This window comes from Excalfactoria chinensis, chromosome 13 (assembly GCF_039878825.1).
Source record: "Excalfactoria chinensis isolate bCotChi1 chromosome 13, bCotChi1.hap2, whole genome shotgun sequence".
NCBI lineage: Eukaryota > Metazoa > Chordata > Aves > Galliformes > Phasianidae > Excalfactoria > Excalfactoria chinensis.
The window spans coordinates 12,622,697-12,646,567 of record NC_092837.1 but is presented as its reverse complement, the minus strand read 5'-3'; the positions used below and the strand labels follow the sequence as shown (position 1 = coordinate 12,646,567).

The following is a 23,871-nucleotide window of genomic DNA, read 5'->3' as shown; positions in this document are numbered from 1 at the left end:
AACTCAGCACAGTTTGGTGCAGTTTTGCATGCTTTGGCACGGCAGACACAGCTGGGCACAGTTTGGCCTGGTAAGGCTCAGAACAGTTTGACATACCTTGGTGTATGTGTATGTGCTGTGCACAGCACAGCTCGGTACAGTTTAGCACATTACAGCTCTGCACATTTTGCCATGGCTTGGTGTGGTCCAACTCAGCCCACTTGACATGGTTCCTCATGGCTCAGCTCAGCATGGTTTGACACGGTGCAGTTCTGCACATTTCAGCATGGCTTGGCACAGTTTGGCACGGTGTGGCATGGTTTAGCACAGCTCAGCACAGCTGGGTATGTCTTGGCATGGTTTGGCACCGTTCAGCACAGTTTGGTGTGGCTCAGCACAGCTCAGCACTGCATGGCATCATTAGGCATGGTTTGGCTTGGCACGGCTTGGCACGGCTCAGCACAGTTTGGCATATTTTCCAAGGTTTGGCACAGTTTTGCATGGCTTGGCATGATACAGCTCAGCACAGCTCACCTCTTCTTGGCATGGTACAGCTTGGCACAGTTTGACACAGCACCTTTTGGCACAACTCAGCACAGACCTGGCCTCTCCCTACCACTTCCTTACTCCTGATCCCACTCCTTGCCCTACTGCACCCTGTTCCCATCCCATGCCATTCCTGTCCCACATTCCAGCCTATCCCTCTGCCATCCCACTTCCCCAACCTCATCAATACATTCTGGTCCCTCCCTGTCCCACTACATCTCCACTTCCTGCCCCTGCCCCCTCCCTACAGGCCCCACACCCTCTCCCCAGCTGCAGCAGGAGCCTCATCCCACCCAGCTGAGCCCTTTAAAAGCAAGGGGTGGGAACAGGGCTGTGTTGGTTGGGATGGCTTCAGGGGAGCAGGTGAGTGCTTTCTTGGTCTCACAGTTTCTATGGGGCTGGGATGGGTAGTGGGTACTTGGCAACTCTGACTTGTGGGGCTGTCCCCCTATTGGGGTGGCTGTGTTGTTTCCCCCAGAGGAGACAGGAGGAGCGGCGCAGGCGCAGGGCTCAGCAGCAGGAGCTGCAGGTAGCAGAGAGCCTGGGCAAGCACCCACTGCACAACAGGTACTGGGTCCTGGCTGTGGGAGGCATCCCAGCACCAGGTAGGGGTCTGGGTGGGGGATCCAGTCTGGCTGACAGCCCTGTTGTCCTTCAGGTGGGCCCTGTGGTTCTTCAAGAATGACAAGAGCAAGATGTGGCAGGCCAACCTGCGCCTGGTCACCAAGTTCAGCACAGTGGAGGATTTCTGGGCGTGAGTGCCGTCCCCACTCTGGGAGGTTTGGGGTCTGGAGATCTGGGTGTCTGTGGGGCACCTCCTCTCACTGCTTTCCCTGTGTCTCTGCTGCAGGCTGTACACTCACATCCAGCTGGCCAGCAAGCTGACGTCGGGCTGTGACTATTCCCTCTTTAAGGTGTGACAGCCCTGCACCCCAGTGCTATAAGGCACAAGGTGCTGCTTGGACCCCATTCCTGTGCCCCTAACTGGCCCTGGCTGTTGTGAGCATTCCCTCTCTGTCCCAGGATGGCATCGAGCCCATGTGGGAGGATAGCCAGAACAAGCGTGGTGGGCGCTGGCTCATCACCCTCGCCAAGCAGCAGAGGCACACGGAGTTGGATCGCTTCTGGCTGGAGACGGTGCGTACCGGGTCGGGGCAGGGACGTCCCGCTGCTGCGGCCCTGAGCCCATCCTGGGGTCCTTCTTCTCCCCGCAGCTCCTGTGCCTCATCGGGGAGATGTTCGATGAGTACAGCGATGAGGTGTGCGGGGCCGTCATCAACATCCGTGCCAAGGGAGACAAGATCGCCATCTGGACCCGGGAGGCGGAGAACCGGGAGGGGGTCACCCACATCGGGTAATGAGGGGCGGGGCGGCTCCTGGTGGGGTTGACCCACGGCGGTAGGGCTGTGCCCGAGGCTTTGCCCTGAGCTCGTTCTCCTCTATGGAGCAGGGTGGAGAGGTGGGCGTTGGGACTGAGTGGGTGATGCTCCCCGTCCTGCAGCCCCATCTTCTCCCTTAGGCGTATCTACAAGGAGCACCTGGGGCTGTCGCAGAAGGTGGCCATCGGGTACCAGGCTCACGCGGACACGGCCACCAAGAGCGGATCCCTCACTAAGAACAAATTTGTGGTGTGAGCATGGAGGGGATGGGATCCCGCTGCCCGACCCCACAATAAATGGCTGCAGCTTAGCGGGCTCCGTGTGTGCTGGCGTTGGGGACGGGGCGGGCTGCTGCTGGCGGTTGTCCCCGTGTCACCACCCGCACTCGGGTTGTTTCCCAGCACGGGAGAGGCAGCCGTGGGCTCACAGCAAAGCTGGGACCGGTTTCAGGGGCTGCGGGGCTGCAGTGCCGGCCCCGAACCACGCGGTGGTGCCGCCCGCCCGTGGCTGGCTGTGGGGCGGCGGGGATGGAGCGTGGGGGGGGGGGGAGGTCTGCGGGTGCTGAGCTCCATCTCACGCGGCGTTAATGGCCCTTTGTAGCCCCAGCAAGGGCAGCGTGAAGCTGCGCGGGTTGTGGGCTGCCTCCCCTCTATGCAGCGCGGCCGTCCTACAAATCCCATTGCTACAGGGCTGAGCCCCACTGCCCATTCTGCCAGACTCTCTCCCCCTTGTTCTGCAGGTCGTGTCGCCATTCCTTCACCCCTGTGATGGGGGCAGTGAGGGGACGGTCCACGTGGGGACCATGGGAGCTGGGCCCTTTAGATGCTCCCATTGCATAGCAGCAGGAGGGAGGCTGAGGGTACCCAGCTGGGCGGTAGGCCGCGAGCTGCTGTGGTTCATTACCATTTGCTTGCAGCTGTAGCAGGACACCATTTGACTGGGAAAGTGATTAGAGGCCATCACTCCCTGGCTTCATGGGCTGCTGCCAGCCCTGTCCTTTAGGGTCTCCCCCCATCCTTGCCACCCCTTGATGTGCCCAACCTTTGGGGGTGTGATGAGCTTCATCCTTAGCTCCTGCACCCTGAATCACTGTTGGGAAGCTGGGGGAGATAGGGGGCACAGCGAGGTGAGGAGGCACTTTGGGGCAACTAACATGGATACAGGGGAGGCCGAGGGCCACCTGGAGAGAGCAGCAGTGCTGAGGCTGCCCCTCCAGGCCATGTCACACCAGGCAGCTGTCCCATGTGGCAGCTGCACTGGTTGTCCTGTCAATAATCATAATTAAAAATTAATACTGATCAAAATGGAGAGGCAGATGGCAGCAGAGCTGTGGGGGGGGGGGGAGGGTACAATAGAGCTGGAGGTGCAGAGAGGACAAGGGGAGCTGTGGGGCTGGGGATGAGGTCAGGGTGCAGCCAACACCCATCTCCTTCCCCCAGGGACTGAAGAGACACTCTGTGCTCCTGGGGAGCAGGGGTGAATGAATGGGGGAAGTGGGATGTACAGGGGGTTCTCTGGGCATGGCCAGCAGCACCACGGTACCTCTGGAGTCCCTGTGGGGGCCATCACCCCTATTGCCCACCCCATCCTGGTGTGGGTGCAGGCTGAGCAGCAAGACACGTGGTGAGGGGTACCCATGGTGAGGGGTACCAACAATGCACAGTTCCCATGACAACCTCCCCAGAGACGGAAGGTAGTGTGGGAGGAGGAGGAAGAGAGGGGCCCATGGACCCTCTGTGCTAATGCTCCCACACAGCAGAAGGGATGGGCTGCACCCTCATGCCCCATCCCAGGGTTTCAAGGCAGGGTTTGCACATCAGGGTATGACCCCGTGGTGTTTGCATGGAGGGATGTGCACAGAGGGGACTGCGTGGTAGGGAAAGGGTTAAGTGCCTGCAGGACTATCCCCAGTGCCTGAGGTAGAGGAGGGGCAGAGGGGGACAGCATCTTATGCCCTGTGCTGCAGGAAGCCTGTACCTGAGAAGGGTCCCTCACTGTCACTTCTCATCTGCATGACGGCAGCAGCCTCGCTCCTGCAACACGGCTGAGCACTCTCCTTCCCCACAGGGACAGGCTGGCACTTCCCCACTTGGCAGAGGTGGGTGGGGGGATGGGGTGGGTGGTATGGGGACAGGGAACAGCAGCCATGTGGCCATGGGGCCTGCAGGCATCGCTTCGGTGTTGCACTCCATAGGTCTGCAGTCAGCGTCCTTCCACTCTGACCCACGTCCTTATGGCCACGGGGCCTTTGGGGTTTGCTCTGCTGTCCCCACATGATAACCTTGGTGTACCTCATCCCCACCAGGTGCTGTTCCTACAGCATGCTATGTGTGCAGCCCATGCCTTGGGGCGCAGTGGGACACTACCCATGGCACAGCCTCATCTCCCCCCCCACCAGTGCCACCCCCTCGAAGGTTGCAGCTCACATCTCCCTGTGACACAGATGCAACTGAACAGCTTGGGAAGGGGGGGGCCTCCATTAGCACAGCCGTGTCCTCGCCGCATGGCACAGGGAACAGGGCTGCAGTGCCACGTGTGCTCGTCCTTTCCTTGTGTGCCCCCTGCTGTCCCTCAGTATGGGGCTGTTGTCATTGCAGGCTGTGCCCCCCCACCCCCCAACCCAGCTCTGCACCGACTGGGGGGGGCTGGGATTTCCCAAGCAGTCAATGCACCCATCGATCTCTGAGTGCTCTGCCGGCAGCTCTCCGACCGCCCCGCTAATTAATTGCCTTTGTTGCTGCTGCAGGAGCTGTGGGCAGAAGGGTGGCTGCACCCTGCCCTGGGATCAGCACCCATCAGAGACACAGCCGGCCCCATAGTGTGGGTGGGTCAGGGCGAGGGGCTCTGGGGTTCTGGGGCAGTCGGGTGCGGAGCCCTGCAGAGCTATGGGGGCACCGCGGGGTGGAAGGGAGGAAGGGTAGGGCCCTATCCTGCTCTCTGTGACACGCTCATGGCCGTGCCTGCAGCTCCCAGCCACGCTCAGGGATGCTGCCTTTGTGCTGGGCTGTAATGAGATTTCTGCTTGGCTGCCTGGATAGAAAATCTGAGACAGAGGATGCGGAGAACCTCCACCAGCCCCGGCAGCCTCCTGGTGCCACTGGCTGTGGAAGGACGTGGCCCCACGCACAGCACCCTCTGCATGTGGAGCACAACCATGTGGGGTTGTGCTGAGTGCCCGCAGGGTGCACAGCCTGGAGGTTTTGCTGCCTGCTGCCCCATCTCCTCCATCCCAGCCCAGGTGGTACCGGGCTCAGTGTCACCGTGTCCCCAGGACTCAGAGTGGCTGGGGATGGTGGTACCGGTACCACACCTGGGCTCATGTCACCCCCGGCTGTCTTCCAGCACAACAAATCCATCTCCTGTGTGCTGTGTGGGGAGGGTGTGCTGTGCCTTCAGAGGGCCCTTCCCGCACCCAGCGTCAGACGCAGTTAATCTGCTCCTGCAAATGGCTAATTTTGAAAATCCTCTTATCAGAATTAGGTCCTCAACATCCATATTTATTTACTTTTCATTTTCATAATCTTCCTGTTCCTCGTGTGGATGGGATGAGCTCAGACACCGGGCTCAGCATCCCAGTATCCCCATCACACGGGACAGAGCTGGGACTTCCCCTGCCATGCTGTGCCATACTGTGCCATGCCGTGCCATGCCGTGCCCCATGCTGTGCCACGCAGCACCACAGCTGCATCCTGCTCACCAGAGCCACGCGTGGTGCGCTGTTTGTTCGTCAGCACTTCTCCCTGTGTAACTCAATTAGAGGCAGGCGGCAGTTCTGTTAATACAATGGTGTTTAATATTCCACTTCCTTAAATACCACGAATGGATGGGGAGGAAGCACGAGGGCGATCCATTATACATGAGCTCAGGCATAGATATATTTCAGCGTTTCAAGGCAGCGTGGGGATCCTCGGTGCTGGCCTTGCCCAGGTCACGGGTAGGGCTGCGCTCAGCTGCACCTCAGCCATGTGGTGAAGGCTGCTGACGTCCCCAGCGATGCGTCCTTGTCCCTCGGGGACACTCAGCACCAGCACCCAGGTGCCGTTCTGCCCCAACACAGAAGCTCTTGGGCATCAGCCCTGGCACGAAGCAGCAGCACACGGCTTAGCCATGACCGCGGCACGCTGGAGAAAAGAATTAATTTTTAATTCCATCTTAATTACCCCGAGTTATAATCCAGTTACAGAACCCGGAGGGGCCGGTGCTCCTGGCGTTCCCCCAGGGTGCATTGGCTGTGGGACAGACCCCCATCCTGCTGTCCAGGCACTGAGCTCACTGCATGGGGTGCCGTGGGGACAGCCATGGGGACACGGTGCTGTCCTCGAGGTGTGTCAGGGCAGTGGGGCTGGATCCAGCCTGTCCACCTTCTTGGCTTCTCCACAGCAAGAGGGAGAGCAAGCAGAATTGAAAGTGATCTCCCCAATCTGTATTAATTAGTGTCTATTAACTCGTCAGCGCGCCCAGCTACTTCCCCAGTGACAGCTCTGCCACATTGGGCTATGGCACAGGAGGGACATTGAGGGTGACAAGGGACACGTGTGGCAGAGCCCAGTGCCAGCATGGCACACACGCAGCACCGTCACCATGCCGATGGGGCAGAGCCAGCCCTGTATCCCCGCCCCACACCACACCGAGGGGTCCAGGATATGGGCCGGGGTCCCCACGCTGCAATGGGATTTCATCCCATTGGGGATGCGGTGGGATCCCAGTTCCCATGGCAGCCCCCCAGAGCTCACGTGTGTGTGGTGACTGCAGCAGGAGCAGATGGAGCCGCAAGGAGTGAAAACATCCTGTTTCCATGCGAATGCCATTAGTAATAATGAGCCAGCCTGAAGAAGTGGGCTTATTGCTGTGCCAGGCTCCTGCCCAGGCACGGATATGGGGCTGAACGTCCTCTCCACCAAACCCATCCATGTGTGGGATGTGCTGGAGTCCAAGGTGTAGGATGGAGGGCTGGGAGCATCCCAGGGTGCCGCCCCATGTGCCCCATACATACACAAGACTGTATCAGCATGGGGGACCCCAGCGATGGGGGGGGGTTAATTATGGGAGGTTTGAGTGGGTCTCCCCTTTCTGACCCAGCCAGGGCTGTGCTGCTGTGCCCCGCACTGCCGATGTTGTGTGGGACAAACGGAGATGCGTGCTGCCTTAGCACCTGCTGCAGCTCTTGAAGGCGTCAGAGCAGTTGTTAATTGCTCCTGAAGCTGCTGATGAAATTACCTCCACGTTGCACTCGGAGCTGCTTTCTCGCTCTGCCCCTTGCCATAGTCCTGCCGCTGGGATCAGGGGCTGCAATGGGGACAGAAGCAGCAATGGGGACAGGGCAGCAATGGGGACAGGGCAGTAATGGGGACAGGGGCAGCTCGGCAGCTCCGGGCTCTGACACTCACGGTGGTCGGTGTCAGCTTGAGCACCGCAATAAATCCTCTCCCCTGGATGAGGCCCACGAGGAGGGGCAGGGAGCGCAGCTCCGTGAGTCTGTGCGCACTGGGTGCTGGATGGCGCCCACGGCAGGGCCGCCCCTCTGTGCCAGGCGGTGTCTGGCTGCCAGCGGGTGGCACGTGTCACCAGCAGCCCCGCTTCCGTGGGCACCACGGGAGTCACACCGGGTCCGGGTACCGCGCGGGGCGGGGTGGGGCGTGCAGCGCGGTGCCGCGCGTGGGGCGCGCTGCTCGGGGAGGGGAGCGGCCCACCTGTGCGTGAGCGGGGTGGGCAGTGCGGTGCCGGAGGGCGGCGCGCGGGGCGGGAGCGGGGCGCCGTGCCGTGCCGTGCTGTGCCGTGTTGTGCCGTGCCGTGCCGTGCCAAGCGCGGGGCGGGGGCGGCCGTGCCCGCTTGGCGGCGGGGGCGCGCCCAGCTGTTGCGCCGTCCCTCCCGCGGGCGGGTCCGCGCTCGGCCGCCCCGCATTGGCGGCGCCGGGCGGAGCGGCGCGGGGCGGCGCGGCGCGGGCGGCAGCAGCGGCGGGGCCGGGGCCGGGGCCGTTGGCACCATGGCCCGCTGAGGGCCGCCTGCTCGCTCGCCCCGCGCCGCCCCGCGCAGCGCTCCGCGGGGCGCGCCATGGGTGCGCGGCCGCGCCGCCGCCGGGCCCCCTCCGCCGCCGCCGCCGCAGCACCGGGAGCGCTCGTTTCCTTGCTCGCCGCTGCCCTGCTGGCCGCCGCCGGTGAGTCCCCGCGCGGCAAGGTCACCCGGGAGAGCGGCACCGGGAGGGCGACGGGTGGGGGCCGGCGGGGGGCTGCCCTCGGTACGCGGTGCCCGCTTCCCCCGGCGCGGAGTAACGGGGCATCTTCCGCCGCGCGGTGCCCCGAGCCAGGCGCTGCCGCCCCGCGGCTCCTCTCTTCCGTGGGTCGTTTGTTGTCCCAAATGGAGCAGCTCCGTGCGCCGGTCCTCACCCAGTGCGTGCGGTTCCCGCCGCCGTCCGAGCAGCGGGTGGGACGCGAGGGACGGGATTATCCTCACCCTGGGGACTGAGTCTGGGTGGCCGCGGCGTGGGGTCCGTGGAGCTGTGTGGGTGTCGCTGCAGCCCGGCTGTCCCCTGTGTGCCGCACGCACGGACGGGAGCTGCCGTGCCGGCTCGCCCCCCCCTCGCCTCCCCTCAACAACGGCGGGCCGGGGGCTGCGGGGCGGGAGGGAGGTGCCGGCGGTGGCGGCTCCTGGCAGGTGTCACGTTATCCTGAAAGTGGCGGCTGCAGACAAAGGACCGAGTTGGGGGAGGGGAGCTGCGCCCGAGCTGGACGTGAGCTCTGCGGGAAGGAGACGCGAGGTAGGGGGACCCTCTGCAGCCTGGGGTCCCGGCCACCACCCCGCTGCCACCACCACAGACGTCCCCCAGTCTGGAATCGAAGCGCAGAGCAGACGCGGTGGCACCCGGTTGGGCTGAGTTGGGCACGCACCCCGCACTATGGGGAGGGGGGGGTACAGCCCCCTGCTCCCGCACACGTCCTTCCTAGGCGGACACCCCGCACCCAGTGCTCCCCTCATGGCCCCATCCTCAGAGGGACGCTGCAGAGCTGGCACAGCGGGTGGCACGGTGCCCCTCGGCTGCAGCCACTTTGGGTGCAGAGCACCGCATACGCAGGGTGCCGCGGCACCAGCACCCAGCTGGGCATGGAGCGCGGCCGCGGGGCCGCAGTGACCCATAGATGGAGGACACGGGAGGACAGGGACGGTGGCTGCTCCCCGTGCTGGATGTGCAGTGGAAGATTTGTGCAGCCGGGGGGTGGCGGTGCCAGCAGCGGTGCGGGGTAGCGCGTTGCGGGAGCTCACCCGCCAGCCCCGCTCGCTTGGCAGGCAGCTCACAGCCGGCCGCGGCGCGACAGAGCCCAGCCACCTGCGTGTCCGCTGCTCGGCGAGGTGGGCTGGACCTCGGCGCTTTGGGCACCCCTCTATTCTGGCACGGTGTGGAACCTCTTCCTCTTCCCAGAGATGCTGGGGGATTTGTGTACCCAGGTGCCTGCACCGGGGCCCTGTCTGCAACCACGGAGCACCGTCCTCAGACCTCGCTCTGCTCCCGGTGCCCACAGGGAAGGGCAGGAGCAGCCGCACAGGCTGGGGCTCATCCATGGGCAGCAGGGCAGGACCAGCACTGAGGTGTTAGGGCTGCACTGTCCAGCCGCGCTGCTCCAGTGGGTAGGCACAGACAGAATCCTTCCCATCACTGCCTGAGAACCCTTTCCCTTCCTCTCGGCACTCCCCTTCCAGGGACCTCCAAAGCACAGCCTGACCCCCCAGCTCGCTGTATCCCACAAAGGGCCCAGCAGCGGGGCAGGCAGTGCTGCTGCTCGTGGGGTGGCCGGGAAGCTGCCGTGCCAGCTGTCAGCACGAGCGCAGCAGACGCAACCTGCCCAGGGCTGTTTGTTCTGGCTGGGTGCCACGTGGGGCTGGCACTACATCAAACCTGGAGGAGCCTGGCAGGTGCTGGTGGGAGGGGATGGGGTGCTGGCGGTGGTGCCCGGGGCTGGGCCGTGGGTTCTGCCCCACCTGGGGACACCCAGGTGTCAGAGCCTGGGGGATGTCAGCATCCCACCCTCAGTGCTTGCCCTGCTCTGGCTGTTGGCACCGTGGCTGCTCCCGCAGGCTGTGTGCTGCCCTGCAGATAGGGCACGTGGGTATCCCTTCCCCATCCCAGGGGCGTTCTCAGGTCCCAGCCCCTTCCCTCCCAGTCCCAGGGCTGTGGCTTGCTGGGGCTGCAGGTCACTGCTATGTGGGCACGAACTTCTGGGTGGGATGGGGCCAGACCTGGCACCAGGGCCGCGAGTGTCCTACCACCCAGCTCCCCTCCCGCTGCAATGAGGGACCCTGGGCTGAGGGTGACCTTGACGCTCCTCCCGGCGGGGACAGAGCACACTTTGCTCTTCACTGCCAATTAAAGGAGAGCCAGAAAAGCCGCTCATCTCACCCGGTGTGGGTTCCATTCCCAACACAACCTGGTGCCAGCATGGAGCTAGGGCAGTCCCAAGGCACCACATCAAGCTGGCACCCTCTCCTCACACAGTGCTCCCATTGCTGCTTGTGGGGCTGGCATGGCACCATGGCACAGCATATGTCCTGCTGGGGGACTGGGGCCAGGGAGGCACCCAGCAGCAGAGCTCAGTGGGTGCCGTAGTGCAGTGGCTGAGATGCTCCGGTGTGCCTGTGGCGTGGGCACGCTTTGGGCCGCGTTGGCGGTGCGAGGGTGCAGCCTGCAGAGCTGTGCCCACACTGGCACATGCTAATTGCATGTAATGGGGAGAGCGTTATCAGCTAAAATCCGTAATTAGGCAGTTCCATTGTCATGCAAACCCGCCTGACTAATTCATTCATAACAACCACACGCTTAATCAGCGCCCAGACACTGCCACGCGCTTGCCAGGAACTGGGCACACTGTGATCCCCTCCTGCAGCGCTGCAGGACGTGGCCGCGGGGCTGGCTGGCACCTGTAGGGCACACTCCTGCCCGGCGTTGGCGTCCGACCCTACTGGCTCTGTTCCCAGACAGGATTGGCACTGCCACTTCAGCCCCTGCCCAAGGGGACCCCATCGCCAGGCCATGCTGGCACCCTTTGGCACAGCATCCTCTGCCCCCCGGCCACCCTCCTTCCCCTCGTTTAGGCGGGTGCAATCAGCGGCAATTATCGCTTTAATTACCTGCTGCCGGGGTGCAGGCCGGGCGCCTGCAAAGTGTGAGGATATCTTTCATTTTAATGGAGTGCCAGGCCTGGCGCGGGGCGCGATTTATGGGGCTCCAGCTGGGGATTTAATTTGCCGGTTGCAGAGCCCACAGTGATGAGGAGAGATCCCAAGGGGGGGGTGGGAGCACAGCTGGAGGGGGTAGGGGCTGGCAGCCAGGTCCCCGCTGTGGGGATGGAGAGGGGGTGTTGGGACCAGGGGCAGCATGGGGCTGGTGGCACTGCTGCTGCCACCCATGGGCAGCCGGTCCTTGCCAAGTGCACGCTGACCTTCCTGCATCTCCTTGCAGCAGCTGTGTTTATGGGGCAGCAGCCAGGGTGCTGGGTGAAGGGGTGCCCACATCCCCCTCCGCTGGCATAGGGAGCACCTGGCCCTGCAGCACCCCAAGGTCCCGTGTCCAGGCCCAGGCACGCTGCCCTTTCATTAGGCTGCCGGTGTGCTCGTTAGACCACGTCGGTGGGGGATAATTGATAATAAAGCCCTGCCTAATGCACTAGGTTTACTGGCGATGATTTATCAAGCCACCGTCCCAATTACCTGCTCTGCTGCTGAGGCGGCGGCTGCTTGGGGCCATGCTCCCTGCTCTGCAGTGGGGGTGCTGGAGGGGAGCGGGACCCACAACCCCTCATCCCCGTCCCCCATCCTCCCTGAAGTTAGGCGGCTCCGCTTGCCAAGGTGACATGAGCATCTCTCCTGTTTCCATGGTGACGCAGCAGCAGGTGAGCGTGAGGCCGAGCGCACAGTGTGGGAGTCCCGTGCACACGTGGGGTGTCCGTGGTGCTCGGTGTGCCCACAGTGGGGGCGGGCCGGGGGCTGCAAGGGGCGTGCGGTGCTCAGGGTGCCTGTGGCACATGGGGTGCTCACAGTGTGTGGGACACCACTGGTGCATGGGGCACCCTGACGGTGTTTGGGTTGGCTGTGCTCAGGGTGCCTGAGGTACAGGGAGAGCCAGGGCTGCTCGGGGTGCCTGCGAGGCTTGGGGTGCTCATGCTGCATGCGGCACCCCCAGCACGGCCACTCTGCCTCATGGTGGCAGCCCCTTTGAGACCCCTCGGTGCCATCACTGTGCTGTGGCACTGCCCTGCTGGTGTCAGCAGCAGGATGGCATTCCCCCCCAGGAGCTCCGTGTGCTGCATTGTGCTCGTTCCCATCCCTACGGTCTGCTGCCCGTCATCTCACCCTGACCACCAGGCACCCCATTTTGGGGGCAGCCAGGGGGGCTCCTGGGGTGCCCACATCCCTCCGCACAGCTGGGATGGACAAACAGCCAGCCCAAAGCTCTCTGGCCTCATTCTGTGGGTGATGAAAGGCAGGTCTCCAGAGCTCCTCTCACCCATTCACCGGCATGCCAGCCGCAGCCCAGCAGCTTGAGTGCTGTGCAGAGGCAAAGTGGTGATTTCATCTATATTTGGCACTGGATCACCCTTCTGCGCGGCACAGCCTCAGGGTGCACGGGTGGGAGGTGTAGGATAAGCCCGTGGGATAAGCCGTGGGGAACGCAGGGCTCTGTGCCACCACTGGCACACGTGGCCACGCCGCAGGGGGGGGACTGCAGCCCATGTCCGCACCGTGACCCCCAGGCTGGCCCCAGGCTGCGGCTGGGGGGGTCATTAAAGCAGTGAAATATGAAATGCCTGTCTATCCCAGACAGGGGTTTTAATTAAATTAATTGCTAGTGACATTGTAAAAGTGCTGATGGGGTAATAACCGGCGCGTTATGGTGGCCGTTCATCTTCCCCGTGTAAATGAGCTGCCGCACCTTGCCTGTCCCGGTGGGCATAGCAGCTGGGATTGCTCAGCACCGCTCCCTGCCGTGGAGAGACCCCGTCCACCCAGGGGGAGCAGTGTGTGCTGACACCCCCAGCTGGCTCAGCCAGAGCCCAAGGGATGCCTGTGACCCCAGTACCCCCCGTGTCCCCGCTGTGTGGGTGGGCAGGAGCCCCCATGCCCCACACGGTGAGTGGGGGCAGAGCGGGCACATGGGGGGCAGCGGGTGGGTGCCAAACGAAGGCACTTAATTACTGCGCATTCCATCCCATTTAATTGCTTATTAAATCCTAACCAGCCAATTAGCAGCAGCAATTACAGCTTCATTCGGTGACACAATCGCTATTTTATCGTTTGTTAATCAAATGCTTATTTAGGGCCCTGTTTTATTAACTCTCTCTGCAGTGGTGCCTGAGCAGGGCTGGGGACACTGGCACCTCCAGGCCGTGCCACGTGCCCTGTCTCCATCGCCACTGTCCCTGTGGTGTCCCTGCCCTCGTATGTGGCTCCCACAGCCCCAAGCAATGCAGAGGGATGCCCGACACCGACAGAGGTGCTGTCCCCACCCTGGGGACACTGGGGATGCCGCCAGTCCTCATGTGTATGCCTGCTCCCAGGAGCCACCATACCTCATAGCACGGGAATGGGGTGTGCACCCCATGGCGCCCACTGGGCAGGATGCACTGGGCAGGATACAGCCCCGGTGATGCTCAGGGGGAGGAGAGCAGCGGGCACTGTGCTGTGCCCTGGGGAGTGAGCGATGTCCCTTATTGGTCACACTCCATTTGTTTTTCATTAGCGCTAAGTGCAGACATGAGGGATCGGTGAGGGTTCAGTGGGCACAGCTACTGTGCTGTTCCTTTCACCGACGGATGGGGGGGGCTGTTGGCATGGCGGGGGGGTGACAGCTGTGGGACGTGGGGCCATTGGTGACCCTGGAGGTGGCTGAGCCCCCATGTCCCTGCAGGCGCCCAGCAGAGCGGGACGGTGGCCAGCCCTGCATCAGGAGCATCCCCCGACCTGCTACCCCACTTCCTGCTGGAGCCCGATGACGTCTACATCGTGAAGAACAAGGCGGTGAGCCTGGCCTGCCGTGCAACCCCCGCCACGCAGATCTACTTCAAGTGCAATGGGGAGTGGGTGCACCAGGGTGACCACGTCACACAGCGCAGCACTGACCGCAGCACTGGTGAGCACTGGTGGCACCGCTTCCCCGTGGGTGCGGGGAGCATCCTGCATCGCTCTTGGGGTTGCAGATGGGTAGAGACCCCGGTGATGTGCCCCCTCCTGTCCTAGGGCTGCCCGTGATGGAGGTACGTATCGAGATCACCCGACAGCAAGTGGAGAAGCTCTTTGGTCTGGAGGAGTACTGGTGCCAGTGTGTGGCGTGGAGCTCCTCTGGCACCACCAAGAGCCAGAAGGCCTTCGTGCGCATTGCCTGTAAGTGCGGGAGCAGCCCCAGTGGGTCCCCGTGGAAGACAGGGCACAGGGTGCTGGAACCCCTCCCTGCTCACCCCTGACCTCCCCAGATCTGCGCAAGAACTTCGAGCAGGAGCCGACAGCCAGGGAGGTGTCCATCGAGCAGGGTGTTGTGCTGCCGTGCCGCCCTCCTGAGGGCATCCCTCCTGCCGAGGTGAGCTGGGGGTGATGCGCCAGGGGTCTCCGCCTGCCCCTTTGTGCCCGGTGACGTCCCCATGCCCCACAGGTGGAGTGGCTGCGCAATGAGGAGCTGGTGGACCCGGCGCTGGATGCCAATGTCTTGGTGACACCAGAGCACAGCCTGGTACTGCGCCAAGCCCGTCTGGCCGACACCGCCAACTACACCTGCGTGGCCAAAAACATCGTGGCGCGCCGCCGCAGTGCCTCTGCAGCCATCACCGTCTATGGTACGGCCCTGCTGCTCCATCCTCACCGTGCCACCCCAGCATCTCCTGGTGTCCCCCAGCCAATGGGTTCCTCTTCCCGCAGTGAACGGCGGCTGGTCGACGTGGACGCAGTGGTCGGGCTGCAGCACCAGCTGCGGACGGGGCTGGCAGAAGCGTAGCCGGACTTGCACCAACCCCACACCACTCAATGGAGGAGCTTTCTGCGAGGGCCAAAACGTGCAGAAAAGTGCCTGCACCACCCTATGCCCAGGTACCCCTGTGCCCCCGTGGGTGCATCCATCTCAGCCCTGGCACAGGGAAGGGGCACAGGGGACGGTGGCGAGGGCTGATACCTGCTATGCCCACAGTGGATGGAGACTGGTCGGAGTGGAGCAAGTGGTCGGTGTGTGGGGCTGAGTGCACACACTGGCGGAGCCGCGAGTGCTCGGAGCCTGCACCCCGCAATGGAGGTCAGGAGTGCCACGGCCCCGAGCTGGAGACCCACAACTGCACCTCTGAGCTGTGCAGCCCCAGTAAGTGCCGTGGGGAGGGCATGGGGGGGAACCTCAGTGTGCCCATGGGGTGCTGATGCTCTGCCCCACACAGCCACCCCGGGTGCCGAGGACCTGGCGCTGTACGTGGGGCTGATTGCTGTGGCTGTGTGCCTGGTTCTGCTGCTGCTGGTGGGTGTGCTGGTGTACTGCCGCAAGAAGGGTGGCCTGGACGCTGACGTGGCAGACTCCTCCATCCTCACCACTGGCTTCCAGCCTGTCAGCATCAAGCCCAGCAAGGCTGGTGAGTGAGGGCTGTGCACTCATGCTGCTGCTGGGACAACATGTTCCCCAGTGCCGGGGGGTCTCTGGGCCCTGGATGGGGTCTCAGTGTGTCACAGACCTCTAGACCCTGGGTAGGAGCTCTGCACTCCATCTGGCCCCTGGGAGGTGACTGAGTACCCCATGGGGACTCTAGTTAAAGGGTCAGTGCTTGGTGCCCCCAGAGCTATGGGGATGCGCTCTGTGTCCTACAGAGTCCCTGGGAAGTAACCAAGTGCCCTCTAGGCAGTGTTATAGGGTCAGTGCTTTGCATCCCAAAGGCCCCTGGCTGCAGGTGGACCCTCAGGGGTGCCCATGCCCCACACAATGGCACCAGCCCCACAGCCCCGCTCTGTGCCGCAGACAACCTGCTCACCATCCAGCCCGACCTCAGCACCACCACCATGACCTACCAGGGCTCACTGTGCCCACGCCAGGATGGCCCTGCCAAGCTCCAGCTCCCCAACGGGCACCTGCTGAGCCCGCTGGGCGCCGGGCGGCACACGCTGCACCACAGCTCACCTGCTGCCGAAGGCGCTGACTTCATGGCCCGGCTCTCCACCCAGAGCTATTTCCGCTCGCTGCCCCGCGGCACCGCCAACATGGCCTACGGCACCTTTAACTTCCTGGGGGGGCGGCTCATGATCCCCAACACAGGTACGGTGGGCGCTGGGGAATCGCGGGGTGCTGGGGATGGGCTCAGCATCCCCATCCCACAGGTGTCAGCTTGCTGATCCCTCCCGACGCCATCCCCCGAGGGAAGATCTATGAGGTGTACCTCACGCTGCACAAGCACGAGGAGGTGAGGTAAGTGATGGGGCTGCCAAGCGATGGGGCTACGGGGCAGCCCACCACACTGAGCCCAAACCCAGCCCTGTGCCCTTCCACCAGCTGCCAGGTGCTGCCGAGCAGCAGCTGATGTAGGGCTGCCCACCACCCCAAACCCATCCCAACCCCATGTCCCTCCACCAGGCTGCCCCTCGCCGGCTGCCAGACACTGCTGAGCCCCATCGTCAGCTGCGGCCCCCCCGGCGTGCTGCTCACCCGCCCCGCCATCCTGGCCATGGGGCACTGCGTGGAGGCAGGCGCTGAGCACTGGAGCCTGCGGCTGAAGAAGCAGTCGTGCGAGGGGACGTGGGAGGTGAGCACACGCCAGGGCAGGGATTCCTGCTAAGGGGGAAGGAGGGGGTCTCGGTGCTCACATCACATGTCTTGGTGCTGTAGGACGTGCTGCAGCTGGGTGCGGAGCCGCGCACCGAGCTGTACTACTGCCAGCTGGAGGCACAGGCGTGCTACATCTTCACGGAGCAGCTGGGCCGCTTCGCGCTGGTGGGTGAGTCGCTCAGCATGGCGGCCTCCAAGCGCCTCAAGCTGGTCCTCTTCGCGCCCACCGCCTGCCCCTCGCTCGAGTACAACATCCGCGTCTACTGCCTCAGCGACACGCAGGATGCACTGAAGGTATTGGGGTGTGATGGGAGGTGTCTGTCCCCCCCCTGGGCCCTGCCCCATGCGATCTGTGCACACAGGAGGTGATGCAGCTGGAGAAGCAGATGGGGGGGCAGCTGATCGGGGCCCCCCGTGTGCTGCACTTCAAGGACAGCTACCACAACCTGCGGCTTTCCATCCACGACATGCCCAGCTCCCTCTGGAAGAGCAAGCTGCTCGCCAGCTACCAGGTAAGGAGAACACAGTGAGGGGTCCCGCTGCAGCACCCAGAGCTGTGACCGCCGGCCGTGCCCTGCTGCAGGAGATCCCCTTCTACCACATCTGGAGTGGGCTGCAGCCCTACCTGCACTGCACCTTCACCCTGGAGCGCCTCAGCCCCAGCACCTGCGAGCTGGCCTGCAAGATCTGGATCTGGCAGGTGGAGGGCGATGGGCAGAGCTTCACCATCAACTGCAACATCGCCAAGGTGAGGGCATGGCGAGGGGAACCCCCAGCACCCCTGGGCTGTGCTCACCCTGTGGCACTTCCCTTATAGGACACGAGGTTTTCGGACTGGCTGGTTCCTGACAGTGAGGTGGGCTCCCCAGCCCTGGTGGGTCCCAGTGCCTTCAAGATCCCCTTCCTCATCCGCCAGAAGATCATCAGCAGCCTGGATACGCCATGCACCCGTGGGGCTGACTGGAGGACGCTGGCCCAGAAACTCAACCTTGACAGGTGGGATGGGTTCAGAGATGGGGAGGGGACGTCTGCCCTCATCCTGCACTCTGGTACCCATGAGAATGGGGCGGAGGTGACGGTGCAGCCATCCCCATCCCCGCACCCCAATGCCATCCCTCTGCCCCACAGCCATGTCAGCTTCTACGCCTCCAAGCCCAGCCCCACGGCCATGATCCTCAACCTGTGGGAGGCCCGACACTTCCCCAATGGCAACCTCTCACAGCTGGCCGCTGCCGTGGCCGAGGTGGGCAAGCAGGACAGTACCCTCTTTGCCGTGTCCGAAGCCGAGTGCTGAGCTCCTGGGCTCTGTGGGGCAGGGTTGGGGCCCTGGCCGGCCCCTGGGCCCCACTGCTGCCCCACAGCTACTGGCCTGCACCCCCATGGCGCTGGGGGGCCGGGCCAGGTGCCGTGTGTGCGTGGTGCGTGCGGTGCCGTCGTGCTGTCTGCGCTTGGGGCCGGGTGGCCCCGGGCCCCGTGCCGTGTTGTGTAAAGACCGTTTTTTTAATTCTGTATTAAGTGCATTCAAGTATTTACACTTGGCCTTATGTACATAGCGGTGCCGCGGGGCGGGGGGGTCTGGCGGACGTGAATGTAAATAAATTCGATATATATTGCTACGTGAGACTCTGTGCCGTGCCCCGGTCCCGTAACACCCATCCCTGGGACTCTCAGGTGCAGAGCAAAGCGTTTTATTGTGGGGAGGAATGGCTGGCCTGGCGACAGAACACCGCCGCCACCAGCGCAGCCCCTTTCCCCGAGCCGTCCTCCGACTGCAGGAAGGTGACATTGCAGCGGGGCGCGAGTTCCTGCAGCATCTGATGGAGGTTCTGGGAGAAGCTGTGGGGAATGACGGGGGCTGAGTGCCACTGGGACTGCCCCAAGTCCCCCACAGGGCACGGGTACCTGGTGGGCACACTCACTGCGGGTGCATCTTGTACAAAGTGCCGTCCACCCCCACGGTGATGGTGAGCTGCTCCAGGCCACGGCTCTCCCGCATCTTCTCCACCACGGCGGCCATCCCCGCGGCACAGAGATGTGCGGCACGCCGGGACACAATGTGGCACACCTCCCGTACCAGCACGCTGTCCTCAAAGCTGGCGTCCAGCTCCAGGTTGTGCAGGATGCCCTGCACCTGCAGTAGGGACAAGCCGGGGCTATCCCCACCCAGGGCTGCTGTGAGCAGCGCTGTCACCGTCCCCACGTGGCGGCCCCTCTTGGGGCGCTGCCTGGAGACCTGGGCTATGGGAACACGTGGGATTGTGGACTTACGTCTCAATGGTGGAAAGGAATTTGGTCTGGAGAAGGTCCTTCTTCTGCAGATTGTGGAATGGCTTGCCACGGAGCAGGACCTGCTCCTCCACCAATGCCAGCAGGATGTGCCGCACAATCTCACCCAGGTACATGCCGCTGATAAGCTTCTCAAACCTGCCCTGGGCACAGCCCCGCTGCCTCGGTGCTCCCAGCACCCCATAGCACCCTGCCCACCCCACAGCCATCACCCACCTCTGCTTGCCCGCGTTGATGCTTTTCTCATCCACCTGCTGGTCGAAGCTGGTGAAGAATTTATCCAGGCAGCCGTTGTCCCCGAAGGCGCCCCACTCCATGTTGATGCACATGCGGCCCTCGTCCCCCTCCACGGTGCCCACCTTTGCCATCTCTTCCATGTAGCAGGCGTTGGTCCCCGTCCCTGCAGCCCAGCATTAGTGTCACAGCCTGGCACCCACGGCCACACGATATGTGGTGAGCAGTGGGGAACCCTGGGGGGGCAGAGGTGTTCCTCACCCACAATGAGGCCAATTTCACACTTGGGGTCATGGTAGCCACAGGCCATCATGGTCCCCACAGTGTCATTCACCACAGCCACCACCTTCAGCGCTGTGTTCTGCAAACAGGAGATGGGGACATGTGGCTCAGCAGCACCCAGACAGCTCTGCCAGGTGTCACCAGAGGGTTGCAGGGCAGCAACACCAGGCTCAGGGGGCGAATCCCCAGCCCTTTCCCACCTGTTTGCGCTGTGCAGCGTCCCGCAGCATCTGAACCACATCCTGCCCTACACAGCCAGAGGCGTTGAAGCCTTTGGTCCAGGTCAGCAGCACAGCCTGTAGGGAGACAAGCAGGCCAGCCCTGTGGGCAGCATCCCACACCAGCACCCTACCCATACCCCGGGGCCAGAGCTGCCCGCTCACCTTGTCCAGGCCCAGCTGCTTGCAGGGGAAGGAGAAGGTGAAGCCAAGCGGCAGGTCCTGATTTCCCAGCTCCTGCTTTTTCTGGAAGTCCATAATGCAGTCCATGATGTGGTCGAAGAGCTGTAGGAAGGGGCTGCAGTCAGAGTGGGAGGATGCAGGGTCCCAGCCCTCGCCCTGTCCCTGTGTGCTGCCCCACCGCCTCGCCAGTGCCCTGCATGATGGCCGTGGGGATGGCGTAGATCTTGCTGTTCATTCTGATGTCCTCCTCTGTCACGTGCACCACCAGCACACGGAAATTGGTCCCTCCCAGGTCCAGCGCCAGGAATTCTCCTCTCTCTGTGGGGAGCATATAGGGGATGCAAGCGGGACCACGGGTACCCCAGCAGGACCTGTCCCTCCTGTACTCCATCCCTCACCGGTGCCATCGGGTGTGTGGCACACATAGGTGGGCAGCATGCGGAGGGAGGACTCAGCGTTTCTCTCCCGGTCCAACCCGCGCTCCATCTCCTTCATCATCAGTGCCTGCACATGCTGCAGGTCGGCATGGTTGAGCCGCATCGGGGCCAGCACCTGCTCCACCTTGTTCCGTTGTGCCTCCAGGCGCAGAGCCACCGCCGTCACTATGGCCGCCCCCAGCCCGCTGCCATCGCCTGAGGGCACGAGGTAGGCTGTGCACTCAGGGGCCAGCAGCCCCACCACGCTGCGCATGATCTCACCAAACCTACAGGCGGAAAGAGAACGGTGAGGGCCGGGAACGAGGCATCGAGTGTCCAGGAGCCCAACGTCCCCTCACCTGACAGAGGTGTGGTACAGCTCTCCATCCACACCCACGCTGACCGCCAGCTGCTCCAGTTGCCGGCTGTGGCACATGTGGCTGAGCACAGCCGCCAGCCCCGTGGCACTGAGCGCGGCGGCACGGCTCACTACGGCCCGGCACAGCTGCTGCACCCGGCAGCAGTCCTGTTCACTGGGCTGCAGCCCCAGAGCCTCCAGCACGCTCTGAGCCTTGGCCATGCCATTCTCGTTGCTGCAAAGGAGAGAAGCGTGCTGGCTGGTGGAGCTGATTGCGTGGGGAGGGGGGCACCCACCTGTGGCTCTGGGCACTCACTCCATGATCTCCAGGACGTGCTGGGCTGTCAGCACACCCCTGGTCGCCAGGGAAGAGGTGTTTCTCCCGACAAAGAGTGCTTGCTCGGAGGCCAGCGTGAGCATGGCGTGCCTCACAATCTCCCCCAGATACAGGCTGCCCACCAGCTTCTCAAACCTGTGTGCGGCAGGGGGTCAGTCCCCTCCCTGGGCACAGCCCTAAGCCCTATGGGGCGGCAAGGTGGCAGGGCACAACGTGCCCACGGGGAACCCCAGGGCCCTTTTTTAGTGGCACACCTCCTCTCCCCGGGGTTGGAGGACTCCCGGTCCACACGGTGATCATACGAAGTCAGCAAGCTGTCCAGTGCACCATCGTCCCCCAGGCAGCCCCACTCACTGTTGACACACATCCGCCCGCTGCTCACCTTCACCGATTCCAAGAGGTGTGACTCGGCCATGAAGCAGCAGTTGGTGCCCGAACCTGCAGGATGGAGGAGGGCTGAGCACCGCTGCAGCCCCCAGCCCCACCGCAGCCCCCAGCCCCACTGCTCACCCACAACCAAGGCGACCTCACAAGGTTTCTCCGGTGTGCTGCACGTCATCATGGTGCCCACTGTGTTGTTCAGCAGGGCTACCACTTCCACGTGGTTGAGCTGCCCAGGAGCGTGGCACCATTAGCTCCTCTGCGTGGGGCAGCCCACCCAGCCAGGACCCCCACCCAGCACCCACCTTCTGCTTGCTGATGGCCGCCTGCAGCAGCTGTACCACATCCTTCCCCTCCACATCGCTGCATTGGAAGCCCTTGGACCAGGAGATGAGTTCTGCCTGCAGAGAGTACGTGGATGAGGTTTTGCTCCCCAGCACAGCAGAGAGAAGAGGCGGCCGCAGCTCAGGTCCGGGCTCACCTTGTCCAGCCCCGTCTGCCTACAGCTGAAAGGGAAGACGAAGCCCAGGGGCAGGCGGTGCTGGGGGCTGCCGATCTCCTGCAGGAAACTCTTCAGGCATTGTGCGATGAAGTCAAAGAGCTGTGAAGGCACAGCGCAGGTGGGCAGCTGCTCCCCTATCCCGGGAGCCCCCGGAGCACTGCCCGCCACCCGTACCGCTTCCCCGGAGCCCTGCGGGATGTTCCCCGGCATGTCATAGATGTGGTGCTTCAGCTGCGGGTTCTGGTTTCCGTCGCCCGCGAGGGAAGCCCAGAGGGTGCGGACCCGGCTCTGCCACAGCTCCGCCACCAGCACGTCGCCTTTCTCTACAGGGGAGCACAGACAGGCAGGATCAGGCAGAGCCCGGCTCCCAGCGCCACGGCGCTCCCTTCCCTGTCCCGGTGATGCCCGCTCGTGGTAGGACGGCATTTCCCAGCAGGGATCACGGCGGGGGCTGAGGGAAAAGCTCCCAGCCTCACGGATGCGGCTCCCGGCCCCGTGAGCAGCACGAGGATCCCGTCCTCATCGCGCCCATCCCCGGCACCGCCCCCAGCAGAGCCGTCTCACCGGTGCCGTCGGGTGTGGAGCAGATGAAGGTGGGCAGCATCTGCATGGTGGAACGCGCTTGGCCCTGCTGACTCAGCCCCTGCTCCAGGGCCTCCAACACGCGGCCCTTCACCTCCTGCAGCCTCTCCAGCGTCGGGGTGAGCGACAGCAGCGCCCGCTGCACCTGGAGGCGGCTGGTCAGGGCTGCGGACAGATCTCCGCGCACACGGGGCAGGGACGGGGCTTACCGGCGTGCAGGACGGACCCCTGTCCTGAGCTCCCATCTGGAGGCTCCCCGGAGCCCTGCACGGAGGGAGCAATGGCAGCGCTGAGCCCCGGCTGAGCCCCCACATCGGGCCTGGGGGTCCCCCATCCCGGCCGTGCCTCCCCACCTCCCCTCCGCATCGCAGCTGCTCGTATGCACAGACCCGCGGTCGCTGTCCCGACCCGGCTGCCGGGGGTAGAGGGCACAGCTGTGCCCCACGATGGCGATGGGGCAGTCGTTGGAGCCGTGCGCCGGAGGGTGCAGCTCCCACATCACCGTGCCCACGCACCTGCAAGAGGCCGGAGGGTGGTCTGTCCCTGGGGAGGGGGCGTTCAAACCACGGGGTGGGGGGGGAAGGAAGGAGGCGCTGGACAAAAGGAGGGACCCTGCTCGCTCCCCGCCGCTCACCCCACGGGCCCTCACCGGTTCAGGACGGGCATCGGGGACGCCCGACCCCTCTGCTCGAGGCCCACCCGCCACATGAAGTTGTTGGGGCCGCTCTGAGGAGCACCGCGCCGCGGGGGGCCGGACATGGCCTGGGGGAAGAGGGGTCCGACGGCTCTGATGGAGCAGGATGGGGATGGAGGGCGGTTGCTAACGCCGCTCGCCGTTGCCTCGGCAACAGATGCAGCGCTCGCTCCCCCCCCGCCCCGCACGCCATTGGGCGGCCCGCACCGCCCCAGGCCAATGGGGACACACAGCCCCGCGAGCGGCACGGACACGGCGGGGATGCCCACGCGGTGCCACGCGGTGCGAGCTGCGGGCCGGCAGCGGGCGGCTCCCACAACACCCCCCCCCCGCCCCTCCCCGTTCCCCGGAGAAAAACGGCAGCGCTCCTCCATCTCTCGCCGCAGCTTCATAAAAACATACATAAATATATTTCCATCTCCGGAGCAGGGAGCGCAGCGACACACGCACATAGAAAAACACGCCGTCTCTCCTCCCCGGCGCCGACCGTACAAAACGTAGAAAAGGGGGGAGGAGGGTCCAGCTCAGAACTTGCGCTTCCTGCGGCGCCCAGCACGGGGAGGGGGGGGGGGCGGCGGGCTGCCCGGGGAGGGGACGCCCGAAGGGGGGGGCAGGAGGGAGCGTGCGCTGTGCTCGGCCCTCTCCTCATCCTCGGCGCCGTGCGGGTTCCCTTGGTCTTCTACTGCAGGGATGTCGGTCCCCGTGTCAGCACCTGCAATGGGAGCGT

General features: G+C 63.9%; 4 protein-coding genes across 7 annotated transcripts in view; 2 read left to right on the top strand and 2 right to left on the bottom strand.

The window, feature by feature from the left end:
- The first annotated feature begins 609 nt into the window (after positions 1-609).
- On the top strand, positions 610-2,249 carry EIF4E1B (eukaryotic translation initiation factor 4E family member 1B). Its single transcript, XM_072348314.1, has 7 exons — positions 610-888; positions 1,004-1,092; positions 1,184-1,279; positions 1,376-1,439; positions 1,549-1,662; positions 1,740-1,879; positions 2,045-2,249. The coding sequence occupies exons 1-7, from the start codon at positions 871-873 to the stop codon at positions 2,157-2,159; spliced, it is 636 nt and encodes a 211-aa protein (XP_072204415.1). The 5' UTR covers positions 610-870; the 3' UTR covers positions 2,160-2,249.
- A 5,682-nt stretch (positions 2,250-7,931) lies between these two features.
- UNC5A (unc-5 netrin receptor A) lies at positions 7,932-18,287 on the top strand. Its single transcript, XM_072348318.1, has 16 exons — positions 7,932-8,058; positions 13,798-14,019; positions 14,127-14,270; positions 14,360-14,463; positions 14,536-14,716; positions 14,799-14,966; positions 15,064-15,228; positions 15,302-15,490; positions 15,871-16,164; positions 16,227-16,314; positions 16,480-16,648; positions 16,732-16,965; positions 17,034-17,183; positions 17,255-17,419; positions 17,489-17,667; positions 17,800-18,287. The coding sequence occupies exons 1-16, from the start codon at positions 7,956-7,958 to the stop codon at positions 17,963-17,965; spliced, it is 2,721 nt and encodes a 906-aa protein (XP_072204419.1). The 5' UTR covers positions 7,932-7,955; the 3' UTR covers positions 17,966-18,287.
- Positions 18,288-18,359: 72 nt separating this feature from the next.
- Positions 18,360-23,667, bottom strand: HK3 (hexokinase 3). Its single transcript, XM_072348317.1, has 20 exons — positions 23,100-23,667; positions 22,804-22,965; positions 22,660-22,714; positions 22,433-22,595; positions 22,043-22,191; positions 21,848-21,967; positions 21,672-21,767; positions 21,496-21,595; positions 21,240-21,423; positions 20,965-21,120; positions 20,650-20,883; positions 20,273-20,577; positions 20,053-20,192; positions 19,857-19,976; positions 19,674-19,769; positions 19,453-19,552; positions 19,174-19,357; positions 18,940-19,095; positions 18,591-18,824; positions 18,360-18,507 (listed from the first exon to the last, which is right to left on the bottom strand). Exons 1-20 carry the CDS (start codon positions 23,594-23,596, stop codon positions 18,360-18,362), a joined length of 3,399 nt encoding a protein of 1,132 aa, XP_072204418.1. The 5' UTR covers positions 23,597-23,667.
- Positions 23,535-23,871, bottom strand: part of UIMC1 (ubiquitin interaction motif containing 1) — a 32,173-nt gene continuing 31,836 nt past the window's right edge. For 3 of the 4 annotated variants that reach the window (XR_011905211.1, XM_072348321.1, XM_072348320.1), the window contains exon 13: positions 23,667-23,856. Coding sequence is in view for 3 of the 4 variants with exons in the window: in XM_072348321.1 (XP_072204422.1) it covers positions 23,669-23,856 (188 nt within the window). In the remaining variant the exon portion in view is untranslated. Of the gene's footprint in view, positions 23,857-23,871 lie in introns of all 4 variants that reach the window. The other variant, XM_072348319.1, reaches the window with a different exon arrangement.

Bases quoted from the DNA above. Each gene is read 5' to 3' on its own strand.
- EIF4E1B (XM_072348314.1), top strand. The intron at 1,093-1,183 runs GTACTGGGTCCT...GTTGTCCTTCAG, and splicing joins AAGCACCCACTGCACAACAG to GTGGGCCCTGTGGTTCTTCA. The intron at 1,663-1,739 runs GTGCGTACCGGG...TTCTCCCCGCAG, and splicing joins ATCGCTTCTGGCTGGAGACG to CTCCTGTGCCTCATCGGGGA.
- UNC5A (XM_072348318.1), top strand. From the start codon at position 7,956: ATGGGTGCGCGGCCGCGCCGCCGCCGGGCCCCCTCCGCCGCCGCCGCC. The intron at 15,229-15,301 runs GTAAGTGCCGTG...TGCCCCACACAG, and splicing joins CTCTGAGCTGTGCAGCCCCA to CCACCCCGGGTGCCGAGGAC. The intron at 15,491-15,870 runs GTGAGTGAGGGC...TCTGTGCCGCAG, and splicing joins CATCAAGCCCAGCAAGGCTG to ACAACCTGCTCACCATCCAG.
- HK3 (XM_072348317.1), bottom strand. From the start codon at position 23,596: ATGTGCGTGTGTCGCTGCGCTCCCTGCTCCGGAGATGGAAATATATTT. The intron at 20,578-20,649 runs GTGAGGGGACGT...TTCCGCCTGTAG, and splicing joins CTGTACCACACCTCTGTCAG to GTTTGGTGAGATCATGCGCA. The intron at 20,193-20,272 runs GTGAGGGATGGA...TGCTCCCCACAG, and splicing joins CCACACACCCGATGGCACCG to AGAGAGGAGAATTCCTGGCG.